We start from the raw sequence: 23,820 nt of genomic DNA, 5'->3' as shown, positions 1-23,820 counted from the left end.
ATATAATTTTAATCTTTTGGACGGCCTCAAAAAGTTTCAGGAATCCCTCCTGCAGGGTTTGGTTCCAAGTAATAACAGACAGAACAAAGTAAATTACCAAACAAAATAAAATAAAACACGCAAATCTAAGCCTAATACAGTAGGAAACTAAATTAAAATAAATCTCACCCTCAGAGATGTTCCAATAAGCTTCTTTGACAGACTGGCTGCCTTCTAGTCTGGGTCCAGCAATCACTCATAGCCCCCTAGCTACTGTCCTTTGTTCCAGTTTCTTTCAGTTATCCTTTGGGGTGGAGAGGCTATCTTTTGAGCCAGCTGAAGATAAAATGGAGGGGTTTCCCAGGGGTTTATGTAATCTCTCTCTTGTGGGTAGAAACTCCTCTATCCCCCTGTGTAGAATTACAGCTACATGATGGAGTTTCGGAGTCACATGGGCAAGTCACATGTCCATGCTTGACTCAGTTCTTTACAGACCAATGCCATTGTCCACATGCTAGTTTGAATGTTCCCAGGAAAGCTCAGATGTGCATTGGCGTCTGTCAAGGTCCATTGTTAGCCAAGTACTCCCAATTACTTGAATAACCCCTTCCCACTATGTTGACCAGATTTGCCTTAGGTGCTTCCTACAGCGAACGCTTTAAATACAAGCATAGAGCCAACACTCATAACTTCAGATATAAAAATGATACATGTATACGAATAGGATGAATACATTCAGTAGAACATAACCTTTGAAAAGATACGTTACATGGCGAATGTAGCATAAAACATTCCATTTATCATATTTACATTCATAAGCATATTTCTATAAAGCATTATGGGGTGCAACGGCACACACTAACACCAGTTCAACACATAGAGTTTATTGGAGCGGTTCTTGACTGCACGTGGGCCAGGGCCTTTCTCCTGGAAACACGTTTTCAGGCCATGTTGGACCTGATTTTTCATGTAAGGAGCCATCCGCTCACCATGGCCCCCACCTGCCTGCGATTGATGGGCCACATGGCCGCGTGCATGTACATGGTCATTCCTGCTCGACTTCATCTTCAGCCTCTGCAAGCGTGGCTGGTCTCGGTCTATATCCCCAGCAGGCACCTCCTGTCTCTCTGGCAGAGTTGTCGGCAATTAGGAACTGAAAGGGCATAGGGCTGGCGGCGCCGGTTATACCAACGCATGAGCGCAGCTCTCCAGAGCATGCCACGGCTGGCCCTACAGAAGCCGCTAAGGCAAAAATCTCCTACAACTGCACACATGAGTGCGCACACACCTAGAATGGAAGAGACATGAGCAACATTTCTCATAGTTACGAAAGGTAGATAACTGTTTTTTTAGGAACAGAAAGTCAGGTTTGAAATAGTTTGCTGGCAGTCAAGTTACTTTCTGAATCAGTATCCCTCTTCTACCCCATGGTTGCAAGCAGGGGGAAGAACTGAAGGTCAGAGTGTAACCCCTTGCGGGACATCACTGTTTGGGTCCTCAAGTAAAAAAGAGAGAAATGGTGACCTGATTTCTTTTAATATAAAATGCCTTTAAAGTGGAATTTTCCCCCAAAGCCTTTGTAGGTCATAGAAGAGCAGCAAAGTGAAAACAGAAATCTGAGTGGATTTGTACGGATTTCCTCATATAATCTCATAATCAAAAATAAATGTGTTGCTATATGTATTGCTCAGTGTTGTGCAACCTTATGGTGCAGGACTTTATGTATTATAATGTCCTTTTGCCACTGGGCTATATTAATGGGGGCTGGGTGGGCTTTGTGAGCTTAAGTCAAAACCGTAGAGATACATTTTGAGAGTTTGTTGTTGTGTTTTTAGCCATTTGTGCAGCTGAAATGCCAACAGTGCTTGTCCTCTGTATTCTCTTAATAGCTTTCAGTTTGGAGTTTTGGTTGTAATTTGATTTCTATATTAGAATATTGGTGGCTACCAGCATCTATCCTAATCTAATGTGCCTACTACCGATGTGTCTAAATACTGCACACCCAGTCAGCTGCATTCAGTGGGTTAGGAGACAGCAGCATTCTAATCACATGTAATACTCAAGTAGCAAACACGTTCTGTGTTTGATCTATTTTTATTTGTCACCAACATATTGAAAAGTGCTTGCAAGCTTTAACATAACTAAATTTTTATATTAGTGGTGCCTGTGGAGAGGTTAAATTGGCATTTGAGAGGACCACGTGTAACAAAGTTGCTGTAAAGATAATCAATAAACGGAGATTTATAACTAGCGCTGTGAGTGACACAGTAAGTATCTATTTTTCAGCTATCTTGTAGTGATTCTGAAGTATTTGGTAGTCCTTTGTGAACATTATAAATGTTTATTGCTATAATTTAAGGTTTTCTGGATTCAGATGTATTTTTGTAATGTGTGAAGTTTTGTGTATATTTATATTTAAAAAAATAAATCAAACCACAGCATTTGTAAGAAATTAAATGTATTAAACAATTAAGATTAGTTAATAGTCTAGGGCAAATGGTCTTGGTGTTAAATATGGCTAGAGGCAGACTCCTTTTGTTACCTCTCCTCTGAGATGGAAGGATCCTTCACATCTTGTTGGGACAGACTATAGTGAGTTTTTCCAGAAACAGCCTGAGATCCAAAAGTATTTTAAATCAAAGCTTATTTAGACAATCAAGAAAAGCTCCAGTTAACTCCACGATAAATGTTACAGGAAATATGCACAGGTCTAAGGATCTTTCGCTCTGGTAGGCCCAAATCCTGAAAGTGTCAGAAGAGGGGGATTGGAAAAAAAAATTCCACTTCCAGAGTTCTGTGCCTGCAGTTCCTTTCAGGCTAATTATTTCATCCCTCTCTCCCTTACGCGGTGCATCTCAGACCAGCAACAGCTGTCAGTTTCCTTCCTCGCTTTGTTAATGTTTCCAGGTGCTTATTATCTTACTAGCCAAGAAGATACCTTTTGTATTTGCATCTTGACAATAAGTTTTGTACAATTATGCTATTCTGGAAACATTTCTCTGGTACGAGAATAGCCAGTTAGCTACCATGTTTATTCCCCACTCTCTCCTCCCCCCCCCCCCCCGCTCTCCTGCTGGTAATAGCTCACCTTACCTGATCACTCTTGTTACAGTGTGTATGGTAACACCCATTGTTTCGTGTTCTCTATGTATATAAATCTCCCCACTGTATTTTCCACTGAATGCATCCGATGAAGTGAGCTGGAGCTTACGAACGCTTATGCTCAAATAAATTGGTTAGTCTCTGAGGTGCCACAAGTACTCCTTTTCTTTTTTTTGTTTCTGTTGCATTTATAGTTACATTTTTCTTTATATAAACCTTGGTCGTTTACTTGTTAAGGGCTCCTTGATTATGGGGTATGTACAAAGAAGAACTCAGTGGACTATATCTCCCATGATGTACCAAGAGGTGAGACCGTGTTGCATTGTGAAAGATGTAGTCTAACCAGGGAGCCCAACCACACAGGAGAATGGGAGCCTTAGGCACCTGAACTATAACTCCCATGAGATGTACTGTGGCAGCATTTCAGAATAAATTTGTTTTAGTTTGGGGCCAAAATGTTAAATTTTTTGTTTTTTCGTCAAATACATCAAAATTTCCCATGGAAGATTTCAAGTTAAGGAATTCTTTTTCCATTTTTGTTGAAATTTTCTGCAGGAGATTTTTTTTTTTCTGATGAGCTCTGCTATTTACATTGTAGCCACCTTAAAATTATTAGGATGGAGCAAATGTATGTTGTGTTTTCATAGGTACATTGCTGCAAAAGTCCATTTATAAACAGTATTACTGCTTGTTCTCTCTGACACTTCATTTCTCTTTAAATAGGATCCAGCTTTTAATGTTAATACAGAAATTGAGATTTTGAAGAAAATAAATCATGTGAGTATAGTCTTAAAATCTGATTTATCTTTTAATGTATATTCTGATTTTCTTGCTTGCTCATCTTCTTTTGAGGTTTCTATAGTCTGGTAACTAATGCTTCAGTTACAGTTAGGAGAAACAGCTTCTTAATTTTAATTTTCTCTTTTCCTGATTGGGTAGCAATGGTCACTTATTTTGCCTATTGTAGATAAGGTTACAAAGCACTTTCTGTTCTACCCCATATCTTTATATGCTTGTTGTAACTATTCCAAAACTTGCATCTTTGAAATTGAAATTTGGATTGAAATTTTCTTTACTTGGTCTCTGTTTGAACCACTGATCAGAAAATAAGACTTTCCTTGATACATCTTTCTGTGAATATTGCTAGATGGCCAAGCTTGCTGACCTAGCTTTGGCCTTGACCAAATCTCCACAGAACCACGTGGTTGAAACTGCTTCGGCTCAGAGACCCTAATCCATGGTAGTCAATTTTTTCTTTTCTTTTCTTTTTTTTTTTTTTTTGTTCTTGTCAAGGTCCATACTCCAGAGGAAATAATACCCCCCCCCCCAAAAAAAATTGATAAGTAAATAACATTTTGGGGTCTATTCAAAAACGTCTGGTGGTCCAGATTAGGCCCATGGTGCACCTATTGACTATCCTTGTCTAGTCAATCAGAACATCCAGTGTGGGAATCTTCAGATCTGAGTTAATTCGATAACATTGTTTGAAACTTTCCATTGACTTAAATAATAAACCCCACAAAAGTAGTACACTTCCAAATATCTTAGACACACCATCAATGTGAAATTGAGTAAATTTAATGGAAAAAAATTAGGTCTTATACCTGCTCCTGAATTCCTTTGGCAATTTTAGTGGATTTACTAAATTTTACCCTTTTTCCTGTTTTTTTTTTTAAATATTCTCTCTCCCTTTTGCTTTATGTCAACCCTCCACAAAAGGGGAACTCAAGTACAGTGGAATAGTATAAATGATTAGACAGAATGCATTGGCAGAGCTGTGTGGGAACTCATCATAAGAATAACAAGGGGGTTTCAGATTGTGATTGAGGTTCATCGAGAGAAATGTTTTGGGGGAAAACTTCCATGGCACATGTCTGCACTAAGCAGTCAACTTGTCACATTAGTCTCACTACAATTAATATAAAATTCACTTGCATTTTTTTAAAAAGAGAAACCTATATCAGCATAGTGTCCTGCCACGTATACTTTGGATTGTGCACCATTCTGAAATTATTTTCTTGGGTAATATTTTCTTGTAATATTAGTTTTCATAAAATGATTGTGTCGTTTTATTGTTTCCTTCCTCTTTTGCTAGCCCTGCTTAATCAAGATAAAAAACTTCTTTGATGCAGAAGATTATTATATTGTTTTGGAATTGTAAGTAATTTGCATTCAATTTGTTCCAGAGTAAATGTTTTACTGCCATAAATAAAATAATATAATTTTAATAACTTGAACCTGACTTTGTGATGATCTCAGATGCTGTCGAAACCCTTGGTAAAACTGGGTGTTAGGATAGACAGGAAAGTCATTCTTTTGGAGCTGCAGAGGCACTCCACTTCGGCAGGATTCTCTGCCCTGTCATCCTGATCAATTGCAGCTGATGTGGTGGATCAGATAAGTAGAGAGAGTCTCAAAAAGAGCACAAACCTGGATTATTGAGAACTTTATTGTTCGAGGTCTGCTTCTTAACCTGGATCTGGAACTTGTTGGGGAGCCAGAGAAGGTAAGTGGGTGGCCAGATGGTGAGCCAGTTGCAGCTTCTGCATGGCCTTCATTGTCAGTCCCAGGTAGTACAATCTGAAGATGATGAGAGCATGGATTGCTGTAGCTGCAGGTTTGTGTGATAAGAAGGGTGAAGTCTCCTGGCTACCCAAAGGGGATAGAAGGTGTTCCAAGGCTTTGTGCTACATTGACAAGCAATGGCCAGATGGTCTTTTAGGACATGAACTTCCTTGTAATAGTGCTTCTGCTTTCCTATTAACATCACCTCCATCTTTTCTGGATTTAGTTTCAGCTAGCTCAAGACCATTTATTTTTACTGTGCAGGTCATGTTTAAGAATTTATACACGTGTGCCCAATGAATGCGTTTCAGAAAATGAATATACTTTACTTTTCATTGGGGTCTTTTCTTTTAGAGAAGCTTTTCAGTCTCAGGCTTTCCCAGTGAGGTCTAACTTCTGAAACCAGTATATTGAATCTCTTTCTGTATTTCTGTTTCAGGATGGAAGGAGGAGAGTTATATGACAGAGTGTCGAGATCAACGAAGATGAAAGAAGCTACCTGCAAGCTCTATTTTTATCAGATGTTGTTGGCTGTAAAGGTAAATATTTCTGAATGTGTATAAAGAAAAATATGATTTTTCTCTGACTGTGCAATCAGTGCATCCGATGAAGTGAGTTGCAGCTCACGAAAGCTTATGCTCAAATAAATTTGTTAGTCTCTAAGTGCCACAAGTCCTATTTTTCTTTACTTCTATCATTTGTGCTTGCATGTATTTTTACAGCAGTAAATGGAATCTTCTCCTTATACATAGAGATTTAGGCCAGCGTTCCTTTAGCTGCTACGGTAACCAACCTGGAAAGGATCCATTCTCTTCCACAGGCGTTTTAATCTGGCCCTCAAGTTCCCACTGGGGAGCGGGATCTGGTGCTTGCCCCACTCTGGCGCTTCAGCCAGTGAGCAGGGTCGGGGGCTGTTCCACGCAGCTCCCGGAAGCAGCGGTATGGCCCCCCTCAGGCTCCTTCGCGTAGAGGTAGCCGGGGGACTCCTCTCTGCACGCCGCCCCCACCCCAAGCACCGTCAGACCCACCCCCAGAAACCTCCCCCAGCTGCAGGAAGCTCAGCATCCTCTCCTGCTTCTGGCCCCCATTACTCCTCAGCTGCGGAGGGAGGGGTCACTGTATGGGGGGACTGCTCCCCCGTCCACCCAACCGCTGTGCATCTGGACCTCCCATACCCAGACACCCCGGCCAGGGCTCACCCTATACACCCAGATATCCCCCCTAGCCATCCAAACCCCCTCCTCACTGAACCTCAACCCCTGCATCTGGAGCTCCCCTGCCTCCGGACCCCAACCCCTGCAGCCACCCCACCCCACACTGAACTCCCTGCACTCAAAACCCCACCCTGATGAGCCCCACCCCCTGCACCACCCTGAGTCCCCATCCTCAGACCCCCACACCACTGACCCCCAACTAGCTGCAACCCAGACTCCCACCAAGCCCCACTCTCCCAGCACCAGAACCCCCTGTTGAGACACCCAGACCCCTCCACTGAGCCCCAACCATATTCACCTGGAAGCCCCTGCAAAGTCCCATTGCCCCTGCTCCTGGAACCCCCCAAATGAGCCTCTGTGCATCCAGATCCCGCCCCCCCAACACCTGAGACTGCCCCACTGAGCTGCCTGCACCCAGATTGTCTCCCACAGAATCCTCTCACTCCACACCTGGATCTTCCCCCCCACTGAGCCCCTTCACACTTGGATCCTTCCTGGTTGAGTCTGCCTGCCCCACATGTGGTGCTCCTGGCACAGAGGGGCAGGGCCCCAGGGTATTTCTTGGGCAGGTCCAGGCCTTGTGCTGTATCAGGGTCGAGTACATCCTCATCACTCAATCTGTGTACCAGGGGTGGAGGGTGAGGAGGCTGCAGGGTGATCTCCCACCTGCATACAGCCAGTGGCCAGTGCTCCCCACTGCCATGCTGGAGCCTCTGCATTTATTTATTGACAAATAAAGCTTGCAGAATATTGCAGGCTTTTAAAATATGTGCAGAACTTTTAATTTTTTGGTGCAGAATGCCCTCAGGAGTAACAGACTGGACCCCTGTCTCGGTCTGGACTCACCCCTGCCTTTCCCTTCAGGTTGGTTTCTTTGTCCCCTAGGAGAGTCTGGAATGCCTTCCCTCCCAGCCTTAAATAGAATTTACATAAGGCAGTTCCTAAACTTGACCACCTCCTCCTGCCAGTGGAAAATTACTAGAAGTCAAATATAGTCTTGTTGTTCCTTCCTAGTGGACCATCAAATCTGATGGCCTGTCGTCTGGTGGATGTCTTCCCAATATATACCCAGTTGTAATTGTTACACAGTCCATATTGCTAACTTTAGATACAGAAATGATGCATGCATACAAATCGGATAATCACATTCAGTATATCATAACCTAAAGTACAAACAATTATGTCATATCCATATCATAATAATATTTCCATAAAGAATATGGAGTATAATGTCACATCCCCACTATATAAATTGTTCCAACACCACTGTGTAGTGGTGTTTGCCTTGGCAAACTAAGGCAGGGAAATGTACTTAATTTAAGAGGGTTTGAACACAGAAAAAGAGATTGGATCTTAATATCAAAAAAGAGATTGAGGACCAAAATTCCTTCGTATTATCATGAAGAATCTGTTTTGATAATGACAGGTTTCAGAGTAACAGCCGTGTTAGTCTGTATTCGCAAAAAGAAAAGGAGTACTTGTGGCACCTTAGAGACTAACCAATTTATTTGAGCATGAGCTTTCGTGAGCTACAGCTCACTTCATCGGATGCATCCGATGAAGTGAGCTGTAGCTCACGAAAGCTCATGCTCAAATAAATTGGTTAGTCTCTAAGGTGCCACAAGTACTCCTTTTCTTTTTGTTTTGATAATGTGGCATATGGATGATGAACTGCAGGGAAGGCACAGCTTTCCTGTTCTACATAGTCTACCTGTGGAGATTAGAAGCTGCTGTGTAGCATCTGACAAATATTTTAAATCTTTTTTCAGAGTAGCAGCCGTGTTAGTCTGTATTCGCAAAAAGAAAAGGAGTACTTGTGGCACCTTAGAGACTAACACATTTATTTGAGCATAAGCATAAGCTTTTCCATCGGATGCATTCAGTGGAAAATACAGTGGGGAGATTTATATACATAGAGAACATGAAACAATGGGTGTTACCATACGCACTGTAACCAGAGCGATCACTTAAGGTGAGCTATTACCAGCAGGAGAGCGGCGGGGAAAAAACCTTTTGTAGTGATAATCAAGGTGGGCCATTTCCAGCAGTTGACAAGAACGTGGAATAACACTCTGCTTCTCTTACGTATGTCAGTAGTCTTAATCATGGAGTCATGACCAACAACAACATTCTTGTCAGCTGCTGGAAATGGCCTACCTTGATTATCACTACAAAAGGTGTCTCCCCCCCACTCTCCTGCTGGTAATAGCTCACCTTAAGTGATCTCTCTCATTACAGTGTGTATGGTAACACCCATTGTTTCATGTTCTCTATGTATATAAATCTCCCCACTGTATTTTCCACTGAATGCATCCGATGAAGTGAGCTGTAGCTCACGAAAGCTTATGCTCAAATAAATTTGTTAGTCTCTAAGGTGCCATAAGTACTCCTTTTCTTTTTAAATCTTTTTGTGAACCATATAGCTTCAAATACACACTTTTCAAATGAATCTGTTTGTTACTTGCATCATCATCATTGGAAAGACTTGGAAGTTCACATTTTAATGCATGCATTCTGTGTTCTGTGTGTGTGTTTGTTTGCATAGTATCTTCATGAAAATGGTATTATACATCGGGATCTAAAGCCAGAGAACGTGCTACTTTCATCTTCTGAAGAAACTTGTCTTATAAAGGTGAGGAAGAAACTTCTATCTCTGCATTTTTTTTTTTATTTTGATGTTCTTTATTCAAAACTTTGGAATGTTCTTCAGCAATTCTTCTCTAAATATTAAATTCCAACACACAAAAAAGTTAACATGGCATTAAGATTGCTGATGCGCATTCCTAAATAATAGAGGCTAAAAATACAGGAAATCTTGAGTTAAAGTTCTTTCACAAACTTTAGAGATCACTTCCTCTCTCCTGAATATTTCAATCAATATATACACAAAAGTATGAATAAGAATTTTCGCATTTAATATTTCACATAGTAATCAGTGGAATAACACTCTGCTTCACTTGCGTATGTCAGTAGTCTTAATCATGGAGTCATGACCAACATTACGGTAATTATCCATGCTGTTTGGTGTCTTGCTGTGTTTTTGCCTGAGAGACTTAAGTATTGAGTAGGTTTGGAGATTGAACCATTGCTGTACATGAAATAGTCTCTCCAGGGTAGCCATGAATCCATAGTGCTGCTACTTATGCTTTTCCTCCATCTGGGGATAAATACAATACTTCAAACTGGTGTTCAGTCCAACACTCTTTGCTAGCACTAAAACTCAAACCTCTCTGTCCCAACCCCCCCACAAAATGAGTCTCTTGTTCTGCTGAGTTTTCTGCTGAAGTCCTCTGCTGGGTAGAGCTTAGTACATAGTTGTGTACTGGCAAAATACCTTGGAAATTAGAGCCATAAATCTCTCTCCTGATACTTGCTAACTAGTATAGTGTATTCTAGTATGTGTTAAAATAAAAACTGACTTAGTGTTATTCTCATAAACAAGATTACAGATTTTGGACAATCCAAGATTCTTGGAGAATCATCACTAATGAGAACATTATGTGGTACTCCCACGTATCTCGCCCCTGAAGTTCTCAATTCACTTGGGACAGCTGGGTATAGCCGTGCTGTGGACTGCTGGAGTTTAGGAGTTATTCTTTTCGTATGGTAAGAAACTTCATGGCTGGCAGTTCAGTTGAACAGTCATACATGGGTGGAGGTCTTAGGCCTTTATTTATGTACGTTTGCTAATGAGTGTGTGTGTCCCATTTTCAATCCTGGAACAGATGTTGTGAAATGCATATTCGCATTAAGGTGGATAGAAAGTTGGCTAGATTGTTGGGCTCAACGGGTAGTGATCAATGGCTCCATGCCTCGTTGGCAGCCGGTATCAAGTGGAGTGCCCCAAGGGTCGGTTTTGTTCAATATCTTCATAAATGATCTGGAGGATGGTGTGGATTGCACCCTCAGCAAGTTTGCAGATGACACTAAACTGGGAGGAGAGGTATATACACTGGATAGGATACAGAGGGCCCTAGACAAATTAGAGGATTGGGCCAAAAGAAATCTGATGTGGTTCAACAAGGACAAGCGCAGAGTCCTGCACTTAGGACGGAAGAATCCCATGCATCGCTACAGACTAGGGACCGAATGGCTAGGCAGCAGTTCTGCAGAAAAGGACCTAGGGGTTACAGTGGATGAGAAGCTGGATATGAGTCAACAGTGTGCCCTTGTTGCCAAGAAGGCCAATGGCATTTTGAGATGTATAAGTAGGGGCATTGCCAGCAGATCGAGGGACGTGATCGTTCCCCTCTATTCGACATTGTTGAGGCCTCATCTGGAGTACTGTGTCCAGTTTTGGGCCCCACATTACACGAAGGATGTGGAAAAATTGGAGAGAGTCCAGCGGAGGGCAACAAAAATGATTAGGGGACTGGAACACATGACTTTTGAGGAGAGGCTGAGGGAACTGGGATTGTTTAGTCTGTGGAAGAGAAGAATGAGGGGAGATTTGATAGCTGCTTTCAACTACCTGAAAGAGGGTTCCAAAGAGGATGGCTCTAGAGTGTTCTCAGCGGTAGCAGATGACAGAACAAGGAGTAATGGTCTCGAGTTGCAGTGGGGGAGGTTTTTCAGTAGCAGGGTGGTGAAGCACTGGAATGCGTTACCTAGGGAGGTGGTGGAAAATCCTTCCTTTGAGGTTTTTAAGGTCTGGCTTGACAAAGTCCTGGCTGGGATGATTTAGTTGGGGATTGGTCCTGCTTTGAGCAGGGGGTTGGACTAGATGACCTTCTGAGGTCCCTTCCAACCCTGATATTCTATGATTCTACAACAGTCAGTCTTTCAACTGCTGTAGCAAAAGCTGCATTATCCATTATATTTGTTTCTCTTTTATTTAGCCTGTGTGGATATCCACCATTCAATGAACAAAATACTCAGCTATGTCTGAAAGATCAAATTACCCGTGGAGAATATACATTTATTCCAAGAGAATGGAAGCATGTGTCAGATATGGGTATGTTTACATTACAATGGCTGTAGAAGTATTTTGCTGAACCTCTAAAGTTTCTGCTGTGCCTTAATTGGTATCTTTGGGTGCGTCTACATTTCAGCTAGGAGGTGTGAATCCCAGTTCTCAGAGACACCTGCACTAGCTCTGCTTCAGCTAGTGCACTAAAAATAGTAGCATTGCTGAAGTAGCACCAGCATTGGCTTGGGCTTGTTGCCCAAGTATGTACCCAGGGATCTGCGCTTGCTGATCAATTAAGGTGGGTAGCCTTAATTGATAAGAGCCCACCTTAATTGATTAGTCTCGTAAGAGTTGGTATGGCAACACCCATTTTTTCTTGTTCTTTGTCTGTCTATCTTCCTACTGTATTTTCCACTGCATGCATCCGATGAAGTGGGTTTTAGCCCACGAAAGCTTATGCCCAAATAAATTTGTTAGTCTCTAAGGGTATGTCTACACTATGAAATTAGGTCAACTTTATAGAAGTTGGTTTTTTAGAAATGGTTTTTATATCGTTGATTGTGTGTCCCCCCACACAAAATGCTCTAAGTGCATTAAGTGCATTAACTCGGCAGAGTGCTTCCACAGTACTGAGGCTAGCGTCGACTTCCGGAGCGTTGCACTGTGGGTAGCTATCCCACAGTTCCCGCAGTCTCTGCCGCCCATTGGAATTCTGGGTTGAGATCCCAATGCCTAATGGGGCGAAAACATTGTCATGGATGGTTCTGGGTACGTGTCGTCAGGCCCACCCTCCCTCCTGCCCTCTGTGAAAGCAATGGCAGACAATTGTTTCCCGCCTTTTTTCCTGGGTTACCTGTGCAGACACCATACCACGGGAAACGTGGAGCCCGCTCAGCTCACTGTCACCATACGTCTCCTGGGTATTGGCGGATGCGGTACTGCATTGCTATGCAACAGCAGCTCATTGCCTTGTGGCAGCAGATGGTGCAATAGGCCTGATAACCATCGTCGTCATGTCCTAGGTGCTCTTGGCCACCTCGGTGAGGTCGGTCAGGAGCGCCTGGGGAGACATGGGCACAGGGACCTAAATAGAAAGAGTCGACCAGGTCATTCTTTTAGTCCTGCTGTCAGTCGTATTATACCGTCTTCTGCTGAGCAGCCAGGAGATGGGGATGGCTAGGAGTCCTGCTGCACCGTCTACTGCCAGCCTAAGATGTAAAAAATAGATGGAGTGGATCAAAACAAGAAATAGATGAGATTTGTTTTGTATTAATTTGCTCCTCCCTCACTCCCTCCCTCCATGAAATCAACGACCGACAGTCGTTTCAGTGAGGTCTGTTGGGGCACCTTGAAAAGTTTAATGGAGATTCAGTCCTGCCTGGAGGGGGAGGGATAGCTCAGTGGGTTGAGCATTGGCATTTTGAGTTCAATCATTGAGGGGGCCATTCTGTGTGACAGTTGTTTTTGTTTCTCCTTGATGTAAAGCCACCCCCTTTATTGATTTTAATTCCCTGTAAGCCAAACCTGTAAGCCATGTCGTCAGTTTCCCCTCCCTCCGTCAGAGCAATGGCAGACAACCGTTCTGTGCCTTTTTTCCATGCAGACGCCATACCACGGCAAGCATGGAGCCCGCTTAGATCACTTCGGCAGTTATGAGCACATTAAACACCACGTGCATTATTCAGCAGTATCTGTAGCACCAGAACCTGCCAAAGCGAAACCGGGCGAATAGGTGATGTCAGCGCAGTAACGAGAGTGATGAGGACATGGACACAGACTTCTGTCAAAGAACGGGCCTTGGCAATGTGGGCATCATGGTGCTAACGGGGCAGGTTCATGCCGTGGAACGCCGATTCTGGGCTTGGGAAACAAGCACAGACTGGTGGGACCACATAGTGTTGCAGGTCTGGGACGATTCCCAGTGGCTGCGAAACTTTCGCATGCATAAGGGCACTTTCATGGAACTTTGTGACTTGCTTTCCCCTGCCCTGAAGCGCAAGAATACCAAGATGAGAGCAGCCCTCACAGTTGAGAAGCGAGTGGCAATAGCCCTGTGGAAGCTTGCAATGCCAGACAGCTACCGGTCAGTTGGGAATCAATTTGGAGTGGGCAAATCTACTGTGGGGGCTGCTGTGATGCAAGTAGCCAACGCAATCAAAGATCTGCTGATATCAAGGGTAGTGAGTCTGGGAAATGTGCAGGTCATAGTGGATGACTTTGCTGCAATGGGATTCCCTAACTGTGGTGGGGCCATAGACGGAACCCATATCCCTATCTTGGCACCGGAGCACCAAGGCAGCGAGTACATAAACCGCAAGGGGTACTTTTCAGTGGTGCTGCAATCACTGGTGGATCACAAGGGACGTTTCACCAACATCAACGTGGGATGGCCGGGAAAGGTACATGACGCTCACATCTTCAGGAATTCTGGTGTGTTTCAAAAGCTGCAGGAAGGGAGTTTCTTCCCAGACCAGAAAATAACCGTTGGGGAGGTTGAAATGCCTATAGCTATCCTTGGGGACCCAGCCTACCCCTTAATGCCATGGCTCATGAAGTCATACACAGACAGCCTGGACAGTAGTCAGGAGCTGTTCAACTATAGGCTGAGCAAGTGCAAAATGGTGGTAGAATGTGCATTTGAGTGTTTAAAAGCGCGCTGGCGCAGTTTACTGACTGGCTTAGACCTCAGCGAAACCAATATTCCCATTGTTATTACTGCTTGCTGTGCGCTCCACAATATCTGTGAGAGTAAGGGAGAGATGTTTATGGCGGGGTGGGAGGTTGAGTCAAATTCCCTGGCCGCTGGTTACGCGCAGCCAGACACCAGGGCGGTTAGAAGAGCACAGGAGGGCGTGATGCTCATCAGAGAAGCTTTGAAAACTATTTTCATGACTGGACAGGCTACAGTGTGAAAGTTCTGTTTGTTTCTCCTTGATGAAACACCTCCCCCCCACCCCTTGGTTCACTCTACTTCCCTGTAAGCTAAGTACCCTCCCCTCCCCCCTTCGATCACCGCTTGCAGAGGCAATAAAGTCATTGTTGCTTCACATTCATGCATTCTTTATTAATTCATCACACAAATAGGGGGATAACTGCCAAGGTAGCCCGAGAGGGGTGGGGGAGGAGGGAAGGACAAGGCCACACTGCACTTTAAAACTTAAAAGCTTAAAAAAATTAAAACATTGAATGCCAGCCTTCTGTTCCTTGGGCAATCCTCTGGGGTGGAGTGGCTGGGTGGCCAGAGGCTCCCCCACTGCATTCTTGGGCATCTGGGTGAGGAGGCTATGGAACTTGGGAAGGAGGGCGGTTGGTTACACAGGGGCTGTAGCGGCGGTCTGTGCTCCTGCTGCCTTGCCTGCAGCTCAACCATACGCTGGAGTATATTAGTTTGATCCTCCAGCAGCCTCAGCATTGAATCCTGTCTCCTCTCATCACGCTGCTGCCACCTAACATCTTCAGCCCGCCACCTCTCCTCGCGTTCATGTTGTGCTTCCTGCACTCTGACATTGTCTGCCTCCACTCATTGTGCTGTGCTCTGTCAGTGTGGGAGGACAGCATGAGGTCAGAGAACATTTAATCGCAACTGCGTCTTTTTTGCCTTCTAATCTTCGCTAGCCTCTGGGAAGGAGAAGATACAGTGATCCTTGAAACACATGCAGCTGGTGGAAGGAAAAAAAGGGACAGTGGTATTTAAAAAGACACATTTTATAGAACAATGGGTACACTCTTTCATGGTAAACCTTGCTGTTAACATTACATACATAGCACATATGCTTTCGTTACAAGGTTGCATTTTGCCTCCCCGCACTGCGTGGCTAACCCCTCCCCCCGCCACATGGCTAACAGTGGGGAACAACAGAGGAACGAGCACCTCTGAATGTCCCCTTAATAAAAGCACCCTATTTCAACCAGGTGACCATGAATGATATCACTCTCCTGAGGATTACACAGAGAGAGAAAGAACGGATGTTGTTTGAATGCCAGCAAACATACTCTGCAATGCTTTTTTCTGCAATGATTCCCGATTACGTGCTACTTGCCTGGTGTGGTAAAGTGTCCTACCATGGTGGATGGAATAAGGCTGCCCTCCCCAGAAACCTTTTGCAAAGGCTTTGGGAGTACATCCGGGAGAGCTTTATGGAGATGTCAGTGGAGGATTTCCGCTCCATCCCCAGATACGTTAACAGACTTTTCCACTAGCTGTACTGGCCGTGAATGTTAGGGTAAATTAATCATTAAACATGCTTGCTTTTAAACCATGTATATTATTTAAAAAGGTACACTCACCAGAGGTCCCTTCTCCGCCTGGTGGGTCCGGGAGGCAGCTTTGGGTGGGTTTGGGGAGTACTGGGTCCAGGTCCAGGGTGAGAAACAGTTCCTGGCTGTCGGGAAAACCGGTTTCTCTGCTTGCTTGCTGTGAGCTATCTTCAGCCTCCTCCTCATCATCTTCCTCATCCCCAAAACCTGCTTCCGTGTTGCCTCCCACTCCATTGACGGAGTCAAAGCACAGGGTTGGAGTAGTGGTGGCTGCACCCCCTAAAATGGCACGTAGGTAATCATAGAAGCGTCATGTTTGAGGCTCTGACCTGGAGCGGCTGTTTGCCTCTCCGGTTTTTTGGTAGGCTTGCCTCAGCTCCTTAAGCTTCACGCGGCACTGCTTCGGGTCTCTGTTATGGCCTCTATCCTTCATGCCCTGGGAGATTTTTACAGATGTTTTGGCATTTCGAAAACTGGAATGGAGTTCTGATGGCACGGATTCGTCTCCCCCTACAGAGATCAGATCCCGTACCTCCTGTTCGGTCCATGCTGGAGCTCTTTTGCAATTCTGGGACTCCATCATGGTCACCTCGGTTGATGAGCTCCGCATGGCCACCTCTGCTGATGAGCTGTGCAGTCACCTGCAGCTTACCACGCTGGCCAAACAGGAAATGAGATTCAAAAGTTCCCGGGCCTTTTCCTGTCTACCTGGCCAGTGTATCTGAGTTGAGAGCGCTGTCCAGAGTGGTCACAATGGAGCACTCTGGAATAGCTCCTGGAGGCCAATACCATCAAATTGCGTCCACAGTACCCCAAATTTGACCCGGCAAGGCCGATTTCAGCGCTAATCCCCTTGTTGGGGGTGGAGTAAAGAAATCGATTTTAAGGGCCCTTTACGTTAAAAAAAGGGCTTCATCGTATGGACAGATGCAGGGTTAAATCGATTTAACGCTGCTAAATTTGACCTCAACTCCTATTGTTGACCAGGCCTAAAGTGCCACAAGTACGCCTCGTTCTTTGTACTCAGAACAGTCTTTTAACAGTGAATGTGTGAAATAGCTTACAAAGCAGGAAGTGTTTACTTGTTAATGGAAGAAAACACTTTTGCTAACCCTGAACTTCCAGGCTCTAAAGTGAAATATTTGGATTTATTTTATTAATGTACATCACAATCCTTTGTACTGCCTTAAACACATTGGATAATTTATTTTAAAGTTATGGAGTCATTAGATTATTGGCGTTATGCCAATCACCTTATTTTATTGTTTTAGCTTTGGATCTTGTGAAGAAGCTGTTAGTAGTGGATCCAAATAAACGTCTTACAACGGAAAAAGCCTTAGAACATCCCTGGCTTCAGGTATGTGTTGAATCATGTATTTAAAGTACAGTACAGCAACGACATTCTGGGAGGGGTACTGCCTATTTGTTATTGTGTGACATATATAAGACTTCATTCACAAGGAACATTATGGCTAGTTAGACTAGCTGTATAAGGTGGCTTAGAACAGTCTCTCTCATGGCTTAAAAGCTCGCTCTTAATGAAAATGCAACAATTGCTCAGTGGTTTGACTTTTCAAGACATTACCAATGTCTGAAGAGGAGTGAGCCAGCAGTTGTCCAGCAGGAGAGTATGCTCCACCCCTCAGACCGTGGAGTAGGGCAGGGGAAGGGTAACTGCTAAGGTCATTAGAGGACCTGTGCAACATGTCAGATCCTTGCTTGAATGGAGCACACAGTGTGGAAGGGGTTCCTTTTGTGACTTCATTGTCATAAGACCAACTATGGTGCTTGGAATTGGAAAATTCCTACTCTGCATTCTTCTGGGTTCACTCACTATTCTGTACCTCGCAGTCCTGTCAATCTCCTGGAGTGGATTAACTGGGTACAGATTTACATTTTAGGTTTTAGTTCTGTGCAGTTTATTTAAACACTGCGTGGTGGGTTCTAAAAACCAGTGATGATGGACATAATGGGAAAGGAGGCAATAAATTACAAGGGATAAAAAATAAGTGGGAGTGGCATTATAGACGAGATGAGAATTTGAGACGTTTCAAAGTGTAGTCAATTGAATCTCTTAAAATTCTGGTTGTATTCCTCCTCTGGGGAGGGCTCTGATTGCCACACTGTAATTTTAGTGAGACTGACAGGCACACTGGTCAGAAAAGAGTTTATAAGAATATCACAGCTGAAAAATGGTGCTTTGGGTTAATGGTCATAATGGGACAGTGAATTCATACACTATCTTTGCCAAGACACAAATACCAAGCCATTTTTTAATTGACAGATGTGGTCTGGGGTGTTGTCCTGGAAAAGCAATGTTTTGGCCAAAAGGAAATCTGACAAATTATTCAGCATTTAATGGACCATACACATTTGCATCACTGCAGATTTCTTTGGTGTTAGTTTGGAAACAGAGTTTTGTATGCAGGATTTTAATCTTGGCTCACTTCACAACTAGCAGGGGAAAGCTGCTTTCATCTGACAAAAATATAGGGGGCAGGAATACTTTACGTTAAGATGGGACTGCTATGGTTTCTACCCTCCACCCACCGAAATCCAAATGTCAGTCAATCCCTATTTTTAGAAATATTTCCTTACATGGCTGGCTGCCATCTTATACGAGTTGTTTGCAGGTGATGTACCCCTGGCTGCTCTGAAGGCCAGCATCCCAAATGTTCAGTTCTAGATGTCAGGCCACTTGAACACCACCAGAGGAGCCGCTTGAGCTCCTGTAACTGTGTGCAGTGAGGAGCTGATGGCCCTCCACTCTCTCTGCCATTGTCTGTAAGTATTGTTTTTAAAAACTAGCATAGAAGCAGCACGATGGATGCATGCATCAGATATACAGATGATGTCTATCAGGCCACAAGAGTTTGAAATGTCTTAGTATTTTTAGCTCCTTAGAGAAATGTTCAGCTATTAATAATAATTCAACCCCTCTGTCCAAATTTTCATTTCTGAACACTATATTTTTTAACCAGTAAGACCGCCAATGTAGGGTTGAAATATTTCTCCTGATGTTTAACCTAAAATTAACCGGTTTTTTTTTTTTTTTTTTTAAACTCCAGTGGTCTACTCAAGACATGGAGCAGAGAGAGCAGCATTCAAGATAGGTTTTATAGTGTCCACTGTTTTTACCTGGGCTCTATTAGGCTTTGTATTCTAGTTTCAAGAAACTAATATTAACAAAATGGATATTAAGCAAGAGATTTCCAAAAGTTCAAATGGCAGTTAGCTACTATTTGTGTCTCTGAAAATCTTACTCTAAAATGCACGGTGACCTATTCTGTTTCAGTTTTTCGTGGGTGATCCAGGTTTGATATGAATAAGGCCCATATGCTCCACAATTTTACATGGTCAAAGCTGATTAAATGATGCTGCAGGCCCAGTTTTAGCTCAGCTAGTACTAGTTGAGTATTCTGTGATCCATTGAGGAATGAAAAGATGGGAGAATAGCAATAATATTTTGTTCTTACTTGTGATGCACACAGTAACCAGCTGACCAAAATTCATCATTCTGCTGGTACAGAGACCACAGGATTCTATGGAGGATTGTGCAGACAAATTCACTGAACAGTTACTGTTGCAGTCCTCACAGAATGTTGTCCTTAGAAATTTGTTTGTGTGTGTGCGTGCACTAGCCCATGTCTTCCTGGAAGTGATGGACACAAGTGTTGCCTAAGGAGTAAAGAGCTCCCAAAGGACTAGCCACATATTTGACCTAATATCTGGGTCTGCTCTGAGTATACTGTGTCTGTTATTTGCAAAGCTTATGTTGCATGGTTTAGGTGTATTCTTTAGGTGTATTTAGGTGTATTCTTATCACTTGGCCAGTTATAGAGGTATAAAAGAAAGAATCAAAATCACTGTCTGCCGGTGTAAGGTCGTTCTCTTACTGTGGCCGTCTGAGGCCCTGTTCTTAGGCTAAGGCCTTTGGCAAGACAGCAGAGGCAGCCATAAGCTGGGAAGCAGCTGGTCACGTCCTCACATTCCAAACTAGTCACATTGAAAGAAGGTGCTATTGGGCTGTTAGGAATACAATCCTGTCCTGATAATGCCTGTCGCCTCCAGAGAAAGGGAAGTGCCTAGAAGATGTAAAAGGAAACTTAGTTTGATAGCATCCTGTCTGGCAAGAACTCACTTATCAATAGCTGGGATGTGAAATCCTCATTTCTGTGTTTGTTCTATCACTGGTTTCAGAGTAACAGCTGTGTTAGTCTGTATTTGCAAAAAGAAAAGGAGTACTTGTGGCACCTTAGAGACTAACCAATTTATTTGAGCATAAGCTTTCGTGATGCATCCGGTGAAGTGAGCTGTAGCTCATGAAAGCTTATGCTCAAATAAATTGGTTAGTCTCTAAGGTGCCACAAGTACTCCTTTTCTTTTTGTTCTGTCACTGTCTTCCCCATTTCCCTATTGTTTGTCTGTATAATGTCTGTCTGGTTCTGTGATTGTTTCTGTCTGCTGTATATTTAATTTTGCTGGGTATAAACTAATTAAGGTAGTTGGGATATAATTGGTTAAATAATCATGTTACAATATGTTAGGATTCGTTAGTTAAATTTCAGGAAAATGATGGGTTAAGGTATAGCTAAGCAGAACTCAAGTTTTACTATATAGTCTGCAGTCAATCAGGAAGTGTGTGGGTGGGTGGGGGGGAAATGGGGACAGGGAATGGGGGTGGGAAATTGGAATCATGTTTTGCTAAGGGGTGGGGAATGGGAACAGGGACACAGGTAAGGCTCTGTGGTGTCAGAGCTGGGAAGGGGGACACTAAGGAAAGAAACTGGAATCATGCTTGCTGGAAGTTCACCCCAATAAACATCGAATTGTTTGCGCCTTTGGACTTCGAGTATTGTTGCTCTCTGTTCATGCGAGAAGGACCAGGGAAGTAAGTGGGTGAAGGAATAAGCCCCCTAACACCATCCACAGAGTAATTCGTCTAATTATCGGAGATCTGCTTTTCAGATGCTTGTGGAGTTGTCTTGTAGTAGTTTGAGTCATAACTACAAGGTGGGAATTAAACCAGGGGTTCTCAAATTCATTTGTAGTCTGGATCATATGTTACTAGAGAGATTGCCTGGTTGGACACCACCCCTCACATTAATGACTGTGGACCACCTCTCTTTCCATTTGCCATTGCAAGGTATATCTATGCAGCTACAGCAATAGCTTCCCTGGCAAATAACACTTAGACATTACTTGATGTGTTTTTATTTTTTTAATGTGTGGAGTGCCCTGTCCTCTTTTGGGAAAAGTTAATCATGTTATTTGTGCTGCTTTTTTAAATATAATCTCCCATCAGTTCTGTTTCTTTCTCTCCTTCTGCTCGTACTATATTTCCACTTGTGCAAGTCTCCCCATTTCCATTGCATGTGTTTCCCAGCCATTTGCTTCCTTTCTCTGTCTGTTGACTGGTTCCTCTTTCCTCCCCTCTTCCTCTTATGCAGCAAACCCTGGCCTAGTAGAAGCAGCAAGATTGGCTTCTTCTCCTTGCTTCCAGCCACTTTTACAGGCAGTGAGGAACCTGGATACCTGTAGCAGGAGCTGAGAACCAGGAGAACAGTATCCTGTGACCAATCAGCCTGTCCACAGACCACCACCATATGCTTCGTGGTTCACAGTTTGAGAATTACCCTATGAGCAAATTGTGTCTCCAGTGGGGGATTGGGTAGGCAGAATCCTATACCCCGTATTACTTAATGTGTGTGTGTATATATATGATGCATCGCGGCTAGATGGTTTCTAAATATAAGGCAGAGTGTCATAAGCAAGTTTCCTTTGTGGCTTGCTTGTTCAGGGGATTTGTTGGAAGCACTGAGTCAGGTTAAGAACTTTCTTAGCTCTTGACAACACTCTTTCCATGGCATCCCCCTGTGTCAGACTTAGTACAAAACTGTATTTTCCCATTATGCTATGACCACCTTACAATGGCATCATGTGCCCTTTGTAGGTATGGGACTTGTTCACTGTAATTCCCTTTTAGCAAGCTGTTTTCCTTATCCTTTGCAGCTTGTTTAAAATGCAACAGTGTATTTGAGCTGCTGTGATCATATTGCATGTGCCTTGACTTTTGTATATTGGCTCTCTATAAAGTCATTGGCCTTGAGTTTTCAGTCTTGATTTTTAAAGCTTTTAATGGTGTAGGTTCATTAGCAGCTTCCATATCTTCATTCTGACTGACATCTCTGTCCAAACACCACATGCCTTTGCTGTAGTGGCCTCTAGGGTATGACCTTTGCCTCTCAACCCCTCTTTCCCAACTTCTAAATGACACTAAAAAAAAAATCCCTAAAAATGCATGGTCACTCCTTGTTAACCCCCCACCCTTTTTTTAACCTTCCTTCTCTTTGTTCATTCATCACTGACTCTGCTTACTCCATTCCCTTTGTTCTTAAAGTCTTAGGCAGCTTTCAGAGTGTCTGATTTTATTGTTCTTTGGTGCCCCAGTCACTTCTGTGTGGTGTATGATGAATCAGTAAATATGTTATAGCAGAAACATATAAATAATTACAGGTTTCAGAGTAGCAGCTGTGTTAGTCTGTATTCGCAAAAAGAAAAGGAGTACTTGTGGCACCTTAGAGACTAACCAATTTATTTGAGCATAAGCTTTCCTGAGCTACAGTTCACTTCATCGGATGCATTCTGATGAAGTGAGCTGTAACTCACGAAAGCTTATGCTCAGATAAATTTGTTAGTCTCTAAGGTGCCACAAGTACTCTTTTTCTTTTTATATAAATAATTGTAAGACTTGGTATATTTTCCTGCACCCTTCATAAAGAATGTTACTTTTGAAAGCGCCCTTCAAAGTGAAGCTTTTAATTCCCTCTCCCACCATCACAGGCTGAAGAGGGTTGAATGGAGTCTCTCAGTACCTTTCCTAACTAACTTTTGTAGGAATTACTACTAAGTGTGCAGCCTCTTCAGCATTCCCAGCCCCAGCGAGACTGGTCCTGGGAACCTAATTTGAGGAACACATGGTAGTGCAGTGCCCTAACCACTGGACTCACCGAACCAGCCATATCTTAGACTTTTTTTCCCCAAACATTCCATGTAACTAAATGTTTATAATTCTTCACAGGATGAAAATATGAAGAGCACATTTCAAGAGCTACTCTCACAAACAAGAGTCTCTATGCATCCACCACAGACATCAAGACTGGTATGTTTTTTGCTTTGTTGTTTTTTAGTTTGCATTTAAAACATGCTGAGTAGGTGTTTTAAATGCCCTGCTCCAGCTGAAGCCCCAAGCCTTGGCAGGCACCCTGCCGCCTCCTCCCCTCCCACCGATTTTTGCCAAGGTTTGCTGGCCCTGCTAGGTCACCTGGTGCTGCCAGGTCCCCTTCCTGCCTGGCAGCTACTGGCGCTGGCAAGCTGGGAGCTGTGGCATGGGAAGAGGGAGTGGCCACAGCTGGGAGCTACAGGGAGAGCCACTGCTTTTGCTGATGCATCTCCCTGAGGAGCTAAAGCAGTGGAAGCTCCCTGCAGCTGTTTGCTGCTGTCTCTCCATGTGGAGCTAACACCTGGGAGCTACAGGGAGGGGCTGCTGAGGGTAAGAGGGGGTGGGTGTCTGGGGGGCATGACTCAAGCTGTTGGGGAGGGGGAGTGAGAATCTTTAAACTGTACCCCCCCACTCTCAGCAGGCACCAGTCATCTCTGGCAGAAGCTCCTAGCCCCACCACCCTGCCTCAGGGTAGAAGCCCCGAGCCTCCCTCCCTCTCCCCCCAGTCTGGAAGGTGGAGAATGGGGGTGTGTGGGGGCTCCGTGAACCTCACTTCAACTGTAAAAGAGCTG

General features: G+C 43.7%; 1 protein-coding gene across 9 annotated transcripts in view; it reads left to right on the top strand.

The window, feature by feature from the left end:
• The window catches only part of CHEK2 (checkpoint kinase 2), a 59,664-nt gene that overhangs the window by 33,368 nt on the left and 2,476 nt on the right, over window positions 1–23,820 (top strand). For 6 of the 9 annotated variants that reach the window (XM_084649558.1, XM_084649555.1, XM_084649559.1 and 3 more), the window contains 9 exons: window positions 2,138–2,246; window positions 3,805–3,858; window positions 5,177–5,238; window positions 6,086–6,185; window positions 9,406–9,492; window positions 10,303–10,466; window positions 11,699–11,814; window positions 17,298–17,383; window positions 23,108–23,188. In XM_084649558.1, coding sequence (XP_084505684.1) covers window positions 2,138–2,246; window positions 3,805–3,858; window positions 5,177–5,238; window positions 6,086–6,185; window positions 9,406–9,492; window positions 10,303–10,466; window positions 11,699–11,814; window positions 17,298–17,383; window positions 23,108–23,188 — 859 coding nt within the window. Of the gene's footprint in view, window positions 1–2,137; window positions 2,247–3,804; window positions 3,859–5,176; window positions 5,239–6,085; window positions 6,186–9,405; window positions 9,493–10,302; window positions 10,467–11,698; window positions 11,815–13,372; window positions 13,559–17,297; window positions 17,384–18,659; window positions 18,811–21,476; window positions 21,698–23,107; window positions 23,189–23,820 lie in introns of those variants that run through there. The other 3 variants (XR_014714284.1, XR_014714283.1, XM_084649560.1) reach the window with 3 other exon arrangements.

Source organism: Lepidochelys olivacea, assembly GCF_965140295.1.
Source record: "Lepidochelys olivacea isolate rLepOli2 genome assembly, chromosome: 15".
Lineage (NCBI taxonomy): Eukaryota > Metazoa > Chordata > Testudines > Cheloniidae > Lepidochelys > Lepidochelys olivacea.
Note: the sequence above shows the minus strand (reverse complement) of the source record. Positions and strands in the feature narration are given on the sequence as shown.